The following is a 15,312-nucleotide window of genomic DNA, read 5'->3' as shown; positions in this document are numbered from 1 at the left end:
ACCTCTGTTTGTGTGTCCTCAGTCTCTCAAGGACTCCTCTGCTTCATACAAACTGGACAGAAACACAGCGCTCTCAGACGTTCGTGTGTTTACATCGAGGCGAAGCAGGAGAAGGATTTCTGATGTCATCCACCAAGGCTCCTCTCTTCTTTCCACTTCCCTGGTTCCTGTTTCCCGTGCAGCTTCATGATGACTCTGCTCCTGTGGATGGGCTCTTCCAGTTCATGTGAGATAGTCTGCAGCTGTCAGAGCTTCAGCGATCATGCCTGGTAGATTTGGGACCTTGTAACCCTCCAGAACCTACCCTCCCACTCCCCCACCATCCCCTCCATCCTTCCTCTCCTCACCCACGGAAATGGAAGCTCGTGAATCAGCCGGCGCCGGGCATAAATGCTCCAATAAGGAGGCAGTGAAGGAGAAGACGCCTCTGCAGAGAAGGTGGGCATCCGAGCCCTCAGCAACCACCAAACAAAGCACTTTTGACCCCGAGGCCAAGCACCGTGAGAGTTTACCATGCGGCGCCACCGGGGGGTCAGTACCTCAGCAGAAGTACGGATTCACAGGGAGCTCTGGGAAGCTGCTATCTGGACCCTCTGCAGTCGGGGCCATGGGAGGCCCTCCATCTCAAGACCCCAAAGGGACATTCGCTCAGGGGTTCCCCAGAGGATACCCCTACCAGCTGGGTCAACCGTACCCTCAGCACCCCCAGACTGAGCGCTTTCTATCAGGAGCCAAACCTCAGCCAGGCCTTGAGCCTCACGCCTGGCCTTTTGCCGGCCAGCTGCCATCAGATGACTTGTATCCCGTAGGACACCCAGGACACACTCACCCACATGGGGCGGGAGCAGGGAGGTTTCCCCGGCAGAAATCCCCCAGCTTACCCAGCTCCTTTGGACAGTATTCCCAGTCCAGCTCTGAGCCTGGAGAGGAGAGCTACAGCAAAAAGGAGCAAAAGCCAAAAAAGCCTGGTAAGTATATCTGTCACTACTGTGGCCGAGCGTGCGCCAAGCCCAGCGTCCTGAAGAAGCACATCCGCTCGCACACCGGGGAGAGGCCGTATCCCTGCGTACCCTGCGGCTTCTCCTTCAAAACCAAGAGCAACCTGTACAAGCACCGCAAGTCCCACGCTCATGCCATCAAGGCTGGACTCGTACCCTTCTCAGAGCTGGCTGTGGCACGCAGTGGGGATGCGGACCAGGCGTCTCCAGTGGGCGAGGCCGAGGTCCACTCAGATGGAGAGCAGAGCACGGACACGGACGAGGAAGGCGTGGAGGGGTCTACCATGCTGATGGACAAGGATAGCCCCATCCCGCAGATCTCCTTCGAATCCGACAAGAGTTCAGGTCATTCATTTCTCACAGCTTATCATCCAAATGTTCAGACAGGAAGAAGAGTTTGACTGTCTCTGCTAAGATTCACAAACACTCTCAGTGAAAGTTTAAAGTTTTATGAACTTAGAAAATTTATAATGTCTGTTCTGCTGGTTTGCGCATGAATCCCTGACGCCCTTCTCGCTCTGTCTCCTTCCACAGGTGGTGCCGAACCAGCATATGCAGACTCGGCTGAGGAGCTGCCTGTGGGGTCCATGAAAGTGCCTATCCTCATTGTCCCCAAAACCGGAGGAGTCCCCTCCACGGGAATGGAGTGCCCCCCTTTTCAGGACATTAAGGGGTCTCACCACATGTTGGCATCACAAGTAGGAGGCAGAGCACACTCCCTGGACGACTCGCCCTCCATCAAACAGCGCCTGGCTCTGAAGTTGAATGATAAAAAAGGTTTGGACTCGGACCCAGCCATGTCTCAGTCCCTTAACCTCCTCAGTCCAAACAGCAAAGGGAGCACAGACTCTGGATACTTCTCCCGCTCTGAGAGCGCCGAACAGCAGATCAGTCCTCCAAATACAAACGTCAAGACGTACGAAGAGATCATGTTTGGTCGGAATTGGTACTACCGTCCAAACACCAGACCTAGGCAGTCCATCACAGTCGCAATGGCCAACCCTGGCAGCCTGGCAAGCATCAAGCAGGCGGGAGCAAATGTGGACATGGGAAAGAGGGCGGAGGATCAGGTCTGTTTCAGAGGGGATGTGGGCATCTCTGGAGATCCAAAGCAGTACCCAACAGGGCCATGCCAGAGCAGCACAGGGCTCCTGGAGCCTCCGTCGGACTCTGGACATCTCATCAGGAGCAACTCCATGCCAACATCCTCCCCGACCAATCTCAGCGTCCCTCCGGGAATCCGTGGCAGCCACTCCTTTGATGAGATGATGTCATCAGATGATGTCTTCTACCCTCAACGCAGACTCAGGAGGCAGGGGGCTTTCGAACATCACACAGGAGAAGCTGAGGGTTATGGACACATGTCTAAAAACTTGGCCTCATCTCTGGGGATGAAGATCACAGAGCGCGGGGTGGGAGTCCCAGACCACGTAGGCTATGGCCCGTACGGTACGAAAGTTTGCATGTCAGAGAACGCTACGAGAAAAAGGAGGAAAGAGAAGAGTGTCGGAGACGAGGAGGACAGTCCTGGGCACTGTGACAGCAGCTGCAGTGGGTCTGTGGAGATGATCGGGGATTATGACTACAGACAGGGTAGCCTGGATGGGTCCAGAGCCAACTCCACAGGAAAAGGATCGCTTCACAGCGCCCACAGTCAGTCAGACAGCTTTGATACCTGCGCCAGCATGTGCTCTGAGGACATTGCACTTTTCACCGACTCTGAGGGCAGGAAGGCAGCTGGCAACGTCATATCAGTCATACAGCACACCAACTCTCTGAGCCGCCCCAACTCCTTCGAGAAGTCCGAGTCCTTCGAGCAGCCGGGTTATCAACCATCAGACAAAGCTCTATCCAGCCAGCACTCCGAGCAGTCTGACACAGACATCTATGAGGACGCTCTGAGCCCTGAGTCTGCCCTCCTGAGGACAGAGAGCATGGACCAGCAGGTCCACAGCGACAGTGACCTGGCCTCCCTTTCATCCTCCTCAGCAGCAGCCTCACCGGGCCAACCCTACCACATCCCACATAAACTCGTCCGACAGCCCAACATCCAAGTCCCTGAAATCAGAGTGACAGAGGAGCCAGACAAACCTGAGAGAGATACCGAGGTTTCCATGTCGAAGGAGCCTGAGAAGCAGCAGCAGCATGTGGAGGAGTTCCAGCTGCCGCAGAGGAGCGACACACTCTCTCAGATGCCGTCAGAGAAGCTGCCACCCAAGAAGAAGAGGCTGCGGCTGGCAGATATGGAGCACTCTTCCGGGGAGTCGAGCTTCGAGTCGACCTGTACCAGCCTGTCCCGCAGCCCAAGTCAGGAGAGCAACCTGTCCCACTCCTCGTCCTTCTCTATGTCCTTCGACAGAGAGGAGGGACTAAAGTCGGCCTCACCCACCAAACAGGTACCTTTTAGATCACTTTCTGTTATCCTCACAGATTACCTTATATTTAATGAAAAGATAACCAACACTTCTCATTTGACTTCTGATCCAGGATGACCCCTCGGCTCCCGGTGGTGGACCCAGGCAGTCCGAGTTCCTGACCGTGCCTGGAAGTGGTCATTCCAGCCACCATCAGCAGAGGGAGATGAGAAGGTCTTCGTCAGAGCAGGCACCGTGCACGCTGCCCACAGAGCTGCCTGAGATGAGGAGCAAATCTTTTGACTATGGGAGCCTGTCGCCATCTCGACAGGGAGAGATTTATTCCAGCGCTAGCGCCATGAAGGAACGCCGGCGTGGATACCTCGTCCGACAGGTAGACAGAATTTTTCCAACTTAAATAAAATAGATCATAAGTCTGTTTTTCTCTACCCGATGGAAGTTTGGGTTGGGATTTGGTTGGGATCCAAGAACAAAAATGAACAATGGGTTAAGATGTTAGACTGACCTGAACTGCACATGCACGTTGCAGGCATCACTGAGTGTATATCCCGAGGCGGTCACCCAGGAACCATCTGAGATGTCAATCAAGCAGGAGAGTTTAGAGCACGTGGCGTGGCCTGGATCCCCCCATGGCAGCGGTGACGCAGCCGGCAGATCCAAGAGAGTTGGTGGTAGGACTCTGTCGTACTTTCCACAAATGTGAACTCAAGGATCTGATCTGTGAAATGATTGGTTAATGGCACTTTTTGTTTTTTTTTGGTGTTTGTAGGATCTTACCAACACCACCAGCATATCCTCCAGCAGAGCATCAGTGAGGACAGCCTGCAGGACGAGCCTCTCTACAACAGGTCTGGTTCAGACCAGAAACTCTCTTTGGTTGTGTGTTAACTTGACATGAAATGTTAAATGTTTTTGTTCTCCTTCTCTAAAGGTCCCAACTCCATCGCCTCCACACTCAGGGCTCCTCATCAGACGGAGAGCATCCAGGTCAGGAGCTCCTGCACAAAGAAGTGATCCATCAGTACCAGAGCACGCCTCCTTTCCTCTCCTTCCAGCAGCCCGGTCTCTTCTGGAATCAGGATGCCAGACAGCAGCTGACCCTCCAGGCCCAGCAGCAGCTCCAGAAGCTCCACATCAGATCCCCCATCAACCTGCCGGGTCACCCGCTCCACAAACCACACCACGCGCTGCAGTCGGATCCTCAAACACACGACAGGAAACCAGACAGCTCTCAGATGTACCCGTCCTCCTTCTCATCTCGCTCCTCATCTCAGCAGAGCTTCATCTCTCTCGCCTCCAAACACTCGCTGCCCACTTCAACCACAGCTGCCATGCTCCTGCAGCAGGTCCAGCCCGTCTTTGCCACCCAGAACCTCGGCCCTCAGGCCTCCCTGCCCGGGATGATGGTCCCAGTGCGGATCCAAACCCACGTGCCATCGTTTGGGAGTGTTATGTATACAAGTGTTAGCCAGCTGGTGGCGTCTCATGGCAGTGGGCCACAGGGGGTCGGTTCATCTGCTGAGAGCAGCGTGACCCCCCAGAGTGTAAATAAACCTCCAGGAGGGATATTAGGAGGCATCAGTGGGTCCGGTTTCAACCTGTCACACTTCCTGGGACAGACAGATGGCTCAGGGTCACGTTACCCGCTCTGGAAGGCTCCGGATTCAGAGCAGCGCTTGAACACGGGGATCCCTCTGTCTCTGACCTCAGGAACCATCTCCACCACGGACGCCTCAGGGTCCAGCATCGGAGGAAGCAAGCGCATGCTGTCCCCTGCCAGCTCTCTGGAGCTCTTCATCGAGACCAAGCAGCAGAAGAGGGTGAAGGAGGAGAGGATGTTCGGACAGATTGTAAAGGAGATGGGAGCAGTCGAGCTGAGTGGGACCGAGAGCAGCAGGAAGTCTGAGGTCAGAGATCAGAGAGCCCGTCTGAAGAGTGAGGACTCCATCGATGAGTCTGAAAGGATGGCATCTTCTCCTCCGCTCTCTGACTTCCCCATCGCCACAAAGATCGCCATCCCTGTCCGCTCTGCTGCTCCTCACCCTCCTGACGTCCCCCGTGCTGAGAGCTTCACCCCTCCTCTCCAGATCGTCACAGACCGATCCCCGGGGCCCAGCGGCCAGGACTCTCCAGAGGAACTGGATGTGGACGATCAGACCCCAGAGCCCAGCTCCAGCCCTCAGTCCATGGCCTCCAACGATGACGCAGAGGATACAGACGGCACAAAGCCACCTACTCCCAGTAAAGGTCCAGTCAGCATGCTGGTTCAGCTGCCTTCCAATCAGAGCGCAGCGGCTCAGACGTTGCTGCTCACGGATGTGTCTGACGTCCAGCAGCTCTTCCAGTTCCCTAGCCTGCGCACTATGAGTCGGGTCAGCTGGTGTTTCCTGAACTACACCAAACCCAACAGCTCCCAGACAGCCCAGAGGAGCTCCGTGTACGGATCCTGGAGCGTCAGCTCCTACAACCCAAATCCTCTGAACCTCAGCACTAAGGCGGCGCTGGCTCTGCTGAGGTCCAAACAGAAGAGAAACACCGACCTGATGTTCACAACTGCAGCAATGTCCCCGCCCAGCTCTGGGAAACTGGTGTCCTCTGTGGCCTGGAAGCTCAGGTTTGATCAGGTACGAGTCTGGTTCTTTGAGGAGATGGTTTTCGTGAGCTGGTGCTCTGAGATGTAAACACTCTGTCCTCTTCTTCTTTAGCTGAAGCCGGAGCTGATGCCAGTGGACGCCGCTCACTTTGGGAGAAAGATGAAGGGGGTGGTATCATGGGACCGCTCGAAGGAGGAGCAGGTGGAGAAGGAGGTTTCAGTCAAACAGCCTAGCAACGAACCCACACGCATCAAGATCTTTGAGGGCGGGTAAGTCCAGGAAAACATGGATCAGTTTTGAGTTTTCAGCATCCTCATCTGCAGAGGATGCTGCAGACTCCCTGGAGTCCCATCACCTTTGTGACCTTTGACCTCTTTCATTCTAAGAGGTCTATTTCATGCCAGCAAGAGTCATTGACTACAGGAGCATTAAATTTGCACACACTGAAAATCCCTCACAGGAGCTTTAATTAGGATGTAAAATAAGACTTTTAAGAATAATATCAGACAGACTGAGGCTGTCAGCTGGATCTTTATCTTTTATTTTATCACAGTAGATATGGAGGGATCTAGGTTACTGACTTGGAGACACTGTACACACACACACACACACACACACACACACACACACACACACACACACACACATAGATTCATTAGATGCAGCAGACAGTGGAGTTATTCTCAGGGGTACCTGAAGGACAGTTTAGGAGCAATCAGAGGATAACAGCGCACAAACAGGGTGACGGAGCAGAGACACACACTTTACACACTCACATCAACAATTTGCACGAGTAATTAGCACACACACTCAAACACACACATAACTTAGAGTTAAAGTCAGGAGTGAACTACAGGTTACAGTCTCTCCTCCAGCCGCTGCAGACTGAACAGGAAACTCCAGCAGCCGTTCGCGTGTTCGCTCAGCTGCACAGCAGAGAGAATAAGTGAATGTGAAGCTTCTGTGTTGGAGCAAAGACAGAGAGAAAGAGAAAGAGAGGGAAAGTTGTTGGTAAACTCCATCCTGCTGCCAAGTGTCCGCCGGTTCACTCGAAAGCCTAGCTGGGTTCGAACAATCCGGTCTGACAGAGAGGAGCTTTTTTAAGGTCCTGAGGAGGAATCAGAGGGACTGGAAGGAGGACTGTGGTTTCTGTTCACTCTCTTTAGATTCAAAGAGCTGCTGGAGGACAATGGACAGAAAACCTCAGAGAGGACGCTGCATTGTTCCTCTTTCAGCTCGTCATCCCGCCAAACAAAGAAATCTGTGTTTTTAAACGCAGTCGAACTCCTCTCAGGGTGACGACCCGGTCAGTCTGAGAGACGCTTTATTTATGGAGGAGTTAGTTTAGTAGAAGATGAGGAGAGGAGGAGAGGGATCAGGAGTTTCAGAGGCTTTTCTGCTCAGGGCTGGATACTGAGCTCCGGTTCATTCATGGCACCAACAGATAGGGATGGGTACCTTTCACATTTAAAGTGATACGGTACCTGGCAATGAGTACTGGTACTCAACAGTACCAATTTTTGGTACTTTTTTTTGTTCATGTGGTAAAAAATATCAAGTTGCTTAATAAAAAGTTTTTTTTTCATTTAATATATTTATTACTCAATATATAACCTTGCGATGCTGTGTTTATGTTTGGCATGGAAAATTGCCTACTCTTCCACTCCCTTACAGTCTGAAGGATGCATTTGGTACCTAAACATGGTACCTTTTGATTTTATGTGAATGGGTACCCAGATTCGGTCGGTACCTATAAAACTACCTAATTCGGTATCCATCCCTACCGCCCGAAATGCTTTGCTGGATTCGAGTATCAAAATATGCCTCGTCTTTTGGTGCCAAGTTTTGGTACCTTAATAGCCAATCACGTGATCAAGATCTGACAATGCCACCACTGATTGGCTGTAACTTTACACACTGTTATAGCATGCAGGTGTTGCCAACTTAGCAGCTCCGTTTCTAAACTGAGCGACTTTTCAGACCCCTCCTGTGTCTGTTTAGTCAAAAAAGGGACGACTAAGAAATCTAGCGATTTTTCTGGAGTTTGGAGACCGGCGTGAAAGCATGTATTGATCTTCAGCTCACGCTACTTCTTAAGCAGCAGCAGCTGCTGAGCCCCTTCCATATCCAAAACACTTGGACAGACAAGTCCTCCTTACTCACGCAGAAGTTACTCACAGAGGGCAGTCACACTGGCCATAGAAGTGTGCTGCAACCCGAAAGTGCAGTCTGTTTGGCCAGCGTGACCCCAAGTGAGCTGTGCGCAGGCACATTTCGCTTCTCTGCTTTGACACACTTCAGGGAGATGAGCTTTTGTGTGGTGCAATTTGTGCACAATCACAAACATGTAGCCAACCCCGGTCCCAACCCTAGATAAAGGAGGAGGATGGTTATTTTGACATTGAACAAAAGAAAAAGCAGCAGAAGAAAGTTTATTTATTGTTATAAATGATGGTGTCCTTAGTATTTACCGACTTTTCACTTCTTCGCAACTGTTCTGTTATTATTTGCAACTGTTATTTTTTTATTTTCTATTTTTAAACTGCTCAAAGTGGAATATCACTGCTGAAAAATAAGACCCAAGGTTTGCACCGTGGGGCGTCCCATGAGGTTCACCCTCAAGCGAGTGGCCTGGGTCCGAGTCCGGCCTAAAGTCTGCTTCCCGCATGTCATTCCCCACTCTCACCCTGTTTCTTTCTCTATTCACTGTCCTATCCTCTACGGTTAAAGGCATGAAAAGCCCCAAAAAATAACTTTAAAAAATGTACCATAATGTTTCATGCAATTTTTTTGTGGTTGTTAAAATAGACATTATAAAATTTGTATAGAAAAAAGTATCGTTATCCTATCAGTATTGGTACAGGTATTGAAAATTTCTAATTGATACTCAGCTCTAGTCTTGATGGAGTTCTGGATGTTGTGAATTCATCTGAAAAATGTCTGGATTTACACGTGACAGACTGATACCATGGGGTGTGAGCCTTGCTGGGTTTTCTGGAGTGCAGAATCCCTGATTTCAGCTGTTTCCTGCAGAACTTCTGTGTCAGCGCAGTCCTCGAGCATGGTGGGGAATATCTGCTGACCATGACCTCTGACCTCTGACCTCTGAGAAAGAGGGCGTCATTGAAGAGGAAAAGAGAGTGCAACAAAAAGATGAATACATTTTCCATACAGAGACAAACTTTCTTTGTGTTTTAGTCACAGAATGTTCCATTTCTGCCTTGGCTGCTCTGATCGACTTTCAGAGATTTTAAAATCTGAATTATTCCACCTTTGATCACCAGAAGAACACCAGTTTATGAGTTCACCTTAAAGAATGAGTTTAATGGTGAGGTTTCTGCTCTTTTCTTTCAGCTATAAATCTAACGAGGACTATGTTTACGTCCGTGGACGAGGTCGAGGGAAATATATCTGCGAGGAGTGTGGCATCCGCTGTAAGAAACCCAGCATGCTGAAGAAACACATCCGAACACACACTGACGTCAGGCCATACGTCTGCAAGTTCTGCAACTTCGCCTTCAAGACCAAAGGTAGGGATAAGTTTACACTCCCCCTATCTGAGGTATAAGAGAAACTAACAGTGTCTTCTAAAAACTCAAAGCATATTTTTAGTTTAAGAAATCTCTGAGTTCATGATGAACCTTGGAATGTGCAACGGAGCGGTTAATTGGCTAAACGAAACCTGGAGAGCGTGTGTTTTCTGAGCGTGTGGTCGTACAGAAACAGACGCTGACTCGCTGACTCACTGATACCTGATCTTAAATGAGGAGCCATTATCTGCCTGATAGGTTTTCAAACCTCTCATCATCTCCTTGCAGAGTCCGATTCCACGTTAGACCGACTGAAGCTGCACAGAGCGGGACGATCATTTTCTCATTACGTTACATAACATGCAAATTATGGAGGATTTATCACCGTTGGTCATTTAGCGGTCTGAGATCTGCGCCAGTTCTTACATTTCCAGTGCACACCATGTTTCTTTGTAGCTCTCAGAGCAATGTACAGAAGCCCAGAGGGGAAAATCAGGCAGAAACAAATCTGCTGACCTTTTTGTTTTTTTGCTGTTTGAAAACAAGTAGAAAAAGTTTACTCCCCTAAATATCAAATGCTTATAAACATTTTGAGGGGAGAGGAAATATAACGAGTTACATTTTTTGCATCAATGAGCCGGTGACGTCGTGCAGTAAAGGTTTAAAGTTAACAGTCGAACCAGAAAGACCATCATGATGAGGATTACAGCCTCCGTACATGGGATGCATACTTCAAGAGCAAAACCAAACCACCGCCTACACAACCACCACCAGCTGTTTTTTAGTACATATTTAACCCACATTCCCTCTTCATTTCTCTACTGATGAAAACATGAAAACATGAATAAATAGTCAAGAAAATATTTTCCTGAAGAAAGGAAAACGAGCAGATTCAGGTCACAAACATCGGGGAGAAAATCACTGACTGCCTTTCTGGGCCTCAACACAAACAACCTCCAGTTTCCAGTAATGTTGAAGTTGTTAAATGGTGTGTGTGTGTGTGTGTGTGTGTGTATGTGTGTGTGTGTGTGTGTGTGTGTGTGTGTGTGTGTGTGTGTGTGTGTGTGTGTGTGTGTGTGTGTGTGTGTGTGTGTGTGTGTGTGTGTTTTGCAGGAAACCTGACGAAGCACATGAAGTCCAAGGCTCATATGAAAAAGTGTCTGGAGTTAGGAGTTTCCATGTCGTCTGTGGAGGACAATGAGGCGGACGAAGGAGGTAGGAGGCTCACACACACACACACACACACACACATACACATGCATATACACACACACACACACACACACACACACACACACACACACACACTGCGACATCCTGCTGTCCCGTTGAGAGCTGCCTGCAGTGTTTTTGGCTCCACAGTGACAATTACAGTAATGGAAAGCAGAAGTCATCCTGACGGCCAGGGCTCGTGTCGGACCGCGGCACGCTGCTGAAAACACACAAACATCCTCCACCATCTTTTTTTCTCTGTTAGGAAGTGAGGATGGGTCTCTGCGAAGACGCTGTTTTATTATTTCATTAGTGTTTTAATGTGAGGATCGTGTTTGTGTGACTGCAGACTCAGCAGCTTGTCTATGAACCGGCTGAGTTCAGCTCTGACTGATCCATACATGATGGATATGTGTGAGCGTGTGTGTGTGTGTGTGTGTGTGTGTGTGTGTGTGTGTGTGTGTGTGTGTGTGTGTGTGTGTGTGTGTGTGTGTGTGTGTGTGTGTGTGTGTGTGTGTGTGTGTGTGTAGCTAGCAGCAGCCTCTCTGTGTTTCCTGGTAAGCAGGTGTCTCAGAGTAAATAAAAACTTGGGCTGGTCTGAGAAACATCAGCTGATTGGTCTTAAAACAGTTACCGATGAGCGATGAGCTGACGTCAGATTCCTGGTAACTTTCCATCACGTTTACCAAATTCAGTTTTTCTCTAGCCGCCCTGTGTGTGTGTGTTACTGTGTGTGTGTGTTTAGTTGCCGCACACACACACTGTGAGGGTTGTTTTGGCGCAGGTTGAGCAGCAGAGAGTCAGCCGGTGAGACGTGGAGACATAAACATCTGTGGTCTGTGAAAAACGGTTGTATATAAGAGACTAACTGGAAAAGTAGCTGAGTGTTAGTGGATCTGGTTTCCGCTCACTAAATACGATTTATTAACTCAAACACACTCCGCTCCTCTGGACGGAAGAACAGGAGTCACATAAAACCTGGAAAATAAATATCACAGGGGTGTTTTTAGACTCTGACATCAGGCCAGGTGAAAACATCTGAAAAAACTGACACCAGATCAGGACGAGCGTTTGTCTCTCCAGTTTTTGATAAATTTAAGACTCAAAACACCTTTCCTGTGTTTCAGCCCCAGTTTCACACTTAGCTGTGGAAGCCTGGTTTTAGCAGAGGAGAAAAAACTGGATGAAGAAAATCATAAAACCCAGAGTCTGTCAGTGTTAAAGGAAACTGAGTCATGATTAAGAGATAAAAATCTACATTTTTAAAAAATGAGACTGAGAGAAATGACAAACACAAGGTACCATGTCACATAATAACGACTTTTTAGCAAATAAGTCTGAATGGTTTTCTTATAGTTTCATATTTCCATTTTGTAGAGACTTTTTTAAAAATATTATTTTAATCCTTATCCATAGAATAATGGCTTTTTGTACAATAAGTTTACAATTTCATCAAAAAAGAATAATTTAAACACATCTTAAGTTTTCAGCATCTATCTGGATTCATTTGTTTTTTTTTTCCTCAAAATATTACTTTTTTTTCTCCCCTCATCATAGACCAAAAACTTGACTTTTTATTTTTTATATTTATACCATATTAAACCTAATTATTCTGACTTTTTTTATTCTAAAAGCTGACCGTTTGTCATAACCACTGCTTAAGCTCACAGAAATATTAACGTATTACAGTAAGATCATAATTCCAATTTGTTTTCTTGTGAATTCACATTTTTATCTTGGAGTAGACCTTTATATCATATTTGCATACTTTTTTATATAGTAATGGATTTTTTAACTTCATTATTTTAACATCTACCTCATATTTTTTAGCCTTTATTGTATTAGGATGACTTTTCATGGTAAAAATCTTTTACTGTCTCAAAATTTATATTTTTTTATTAGAGTCTGACTCCGTTTCTCCAAATCATAATTTTTTTTTTTTCACTCAGGTGTAAAAAAATCACAAAAATGTACAGACTTAAGTTCAATTTTAATTTTATATTTATACCTGAAACTCTCATAAGGCTGACTTTTTCATATCTCAGAGTTTGACTTTGTTTTGTATAATCGCTACTTTAGCCTCCAAAGTAGGATCTTGTTGTGAAAATGTAAAGTAAGATTTTTTTTTTAACTTTTAATCCAATAGTTTAACGGCTAAGCAAAAGTTCTGACATCTTTTCTCACAAGGTTTTTTATCAAAAAAATACTTTTTATTTTATTTTATTTTTTTTACTTAATTTAATTTAATTTTATAATACTTTTTTTAACAATTCTTTATTTTATTTCTTTAATTTCTCATAATTATGAGTGAAGTCTTAGAATTATGAGTTTTTATCTCATGGTTTGACTTTATGTCTAATAATAAAGAATCACTTTATAATGAGAGTGTCTTTTAACTTAAATGATAATAATAAAGTTGAATTTTCATTTCTAAACTTTTTAAATCAGTCAATCAATAAATCCTTGTGGCACATTTTCGTTGATTTTTTTTTCTCATAGCTGACCTTATGTAATTTGTTTTCTCTTAGATTTTATTGGTAGGACCTAAGTTCTTATGATTTTGTTCTCTTGTAATTTCATCATCTTAGTTCACTCAAAGGCTTTGTGCCATTTATCTCATTACAACACTTTTTTGTTTGTTTTCCTCATAGAGTAATTAAGTTTTATGACACAAAATGAAAAATCAACAATAAAAATGACTTTTTAAGTCATAATTATGACTTCAGGTTCAGGGTTTTGCTTAATGTTGACTCTAAGTCTTGGTGATAGGTTTTATTTTTTATCTGGCTTACAGTGAGAAGTGTCTGACACTGGGCTGGAGGCAGAGACCAGAGAGTCTGAAACAATCTGAAATAACCTGAAATAAACTCTGTTCTACTGTGTTGTATGTTTTATTGCTGTGAGCCTGAGGGAGCAGGTTTGAGTTTTCTTTGAGTCATTCTGATCCTTCTTCAGCCCACGGATCGACACAAACACAGAATCTCTCTCCACTCTCAGCTCATCCACAGCATTCCTTCCTCCTTTCCCTCCTTTCCTCATTGAACCCTATTAACCTCTTCTTTCCCCTGTCTCAGATGTTGCAGATGAAGGTCAAAGGTCGTCCGATAAGCTGGCAAGAGCAGCCATGGCAGATCATCAATTCTCAGACGCTGATGACTCTGAAGGCGGCGAAGAAGATGGCGATGAGGTGGACGATGACGATGACGATGAAGACGACTATGACGGTGACTCCACCCCTAAGACTCGCTCCCGCTCCACCAGCCCGCAGCCTTACCCTCTCCCTGCCTTGTCCATCACAGCCGTGGCGTCCTCACACTCCTCTTCTAACCCCTCCCATCAGTCAGCCGCTGACCTCCTGGGTCACAGCAACAAGCCGCCGCTGTTCGGATACTTCACTACGGTGCCAAGCATCCAGATCACGCCACAGGCTCCGCCCACTGACCTCGCGGGACAGGAGTACCAGCGGGGCGCCCAGAGGGCTGGAGGTGGCCGCCTCCTGGTCCCTCCCTCCTCCTCCTCCATGGATGAAGACTTCCCCGTCCCCTCCCCTGACTTCTCTTCACCCTCCTCCCGCCTCTCCTCACCCAGTCTCGACCTCTCTGGCTGCCCGTCACCCATCTCCCCCTCATCCTCCCCCTCACCTCACAGATACCTCTCCCCACGCCGCGACCTCTCACCCCGGTCTGGACACCTCTCCCCCCGACGGGACATCTCCCCTCTGCGCCACATCTCCCCCAAAAGGGACCTGGGGGTGTCAGGGGGATACAGACGTGATCTCTCCCCCAGGAGGGGACACCTGTCGCTCCTCTCCCCCCTCTCTCGACCTACGTCCCCCGCAGGAAGAGACTTCAAGCGTGACCTTTCGCCTCGAGGACGCCACAAGGGGATGATCCGTCCGGTTTCTCCTCGCCGGGGGCTCCACCAACACCTCCATCACCAGGGGTGAGTCCAGGGGTGAAGACAGGAGGAGAGAGAAGCTCTGTACATGTTCAGTGGTTGTTTATTAACTCAGATAAACAGTTTCAGGATCTAATGTCGTGCTTCTCTGTGCTTGTGTCAGTCCACAGACCGGATCTCGGAGCCTGAGGCCGGCTCACCAAGTGGGGGTTCTGGGTCAGACGGAGCTGGACCCTATGGGGCGCCGTAGAGGCAGCACAGAGATGGAGACGGTAAGAGACTGAAGTCAGGTCAGATGTTTAGGGCTGAATTAACCTCTGTGTGTTTTAAAGTTTCACGTAAACTTTGCATCGCAGATTTGATCCTTCCTGAGTGAAGTGGAGCGGCTCCTGGCAGCTTTAATCCAGTCTACCCTCCACTCAGCCCTCACACAGCATTTAACTTTTATTTTTGTTCCATAAATCCAAATTCAGCCCCTTTTTTATTTCATTAATCCTGCAGAGATGATATGATCACTCAGTTTGTATCCTGCTCTGTTGATCTGATTTAACCTGTTGCATCTTAAGTTTCAGATGTTTTATTCCTTTTTTCTGACTGGATCCTTGAACCAGCGGAAGATTTTTTTTTTCTTTTGGCTTTCCAGTTTTTAAGTTATCTCAAAAAAAGCTGGGATAAAAGTGATGAGCTTGCACCACAACGAGATTTA

The 15,312-nt window shown here is 47.7% G+C and overlaps 1 protein-coding gene across 2 annotated transcripts in view; it reads left to right on the top strand.

Annotated features, from left to right (window-relative positions):
* Positions 1–15,312, top strand: part of hivep2a (HIVEP zinc finger 2a) — a 108,371-nt gene that overhangs the window by 87,362 nt on the left and 5,697 nt on the right. For both annotated transcript variants that reach the window (XM_074684733.1, XM_074684734.1), the window contains 11 exons: positions 23–1,343; positions 1,533–3,394; positions 3,486–3,746; positions 3,903–4,044; positions 4,143–4,221; positions 4,305–5,997; positions 6,079–6,236; positions 9,322–9,497; positions 10,611–10,712; positions 13,784–14,651; positions 14,770–14,878. In XM_074684733.1, coding sequence (XP_074540834.1) covers positions 356–1,343; positions 1,533–3,394; positions 3,486–3,746; positions 3,903–4,044; positions 4,143–4,221; positions 4,305–5,997; positions 6,079–6,236; positions 9,322–9,497; positions 10,611–10,712; positions 13,784–14,651; positions 14,770–14,878 — 6,438 coding nt within the window. In that variant the 5' untranslated portion in view covers positions 23–355. The remainder of the gene's footprint in view (positions 1–22; positions 1,344–1,532; positions 3,395–3,485; positions 3,747–3,902; positions 4,045–4,142; positions 4,222–4,304; positions 5,998–6,078; positions 6,237–9,321; positions 9,498–10,610; positions 10,713–13,783; positions 14,652–14,769; positions 14,879–15,312) is intronic.

This window comes from Halichoeres trimaculatus, unplaced genomic scaffold (assembly GCF_033239565.1).
Source record: "Halichoeres trimaculatus isolate MK-OKI-2021-1 unplaced genomic scaffold, fHalTri1.1 fHalTri1_scaffold_13, whole genome shotgun sequence".
NCBI classification, from domain to species: Eukaryota; Metazoa; Chordata; class Actinopteri; order Labriformes; family Labridae; genus Halichoeres; species Halichoeres trimaculatus.
The sequence above is the reverse complement of the archived record's forward strand: the minus strand, read 5'-3'. Positions and strand labels throughout refer to the sequence as shown.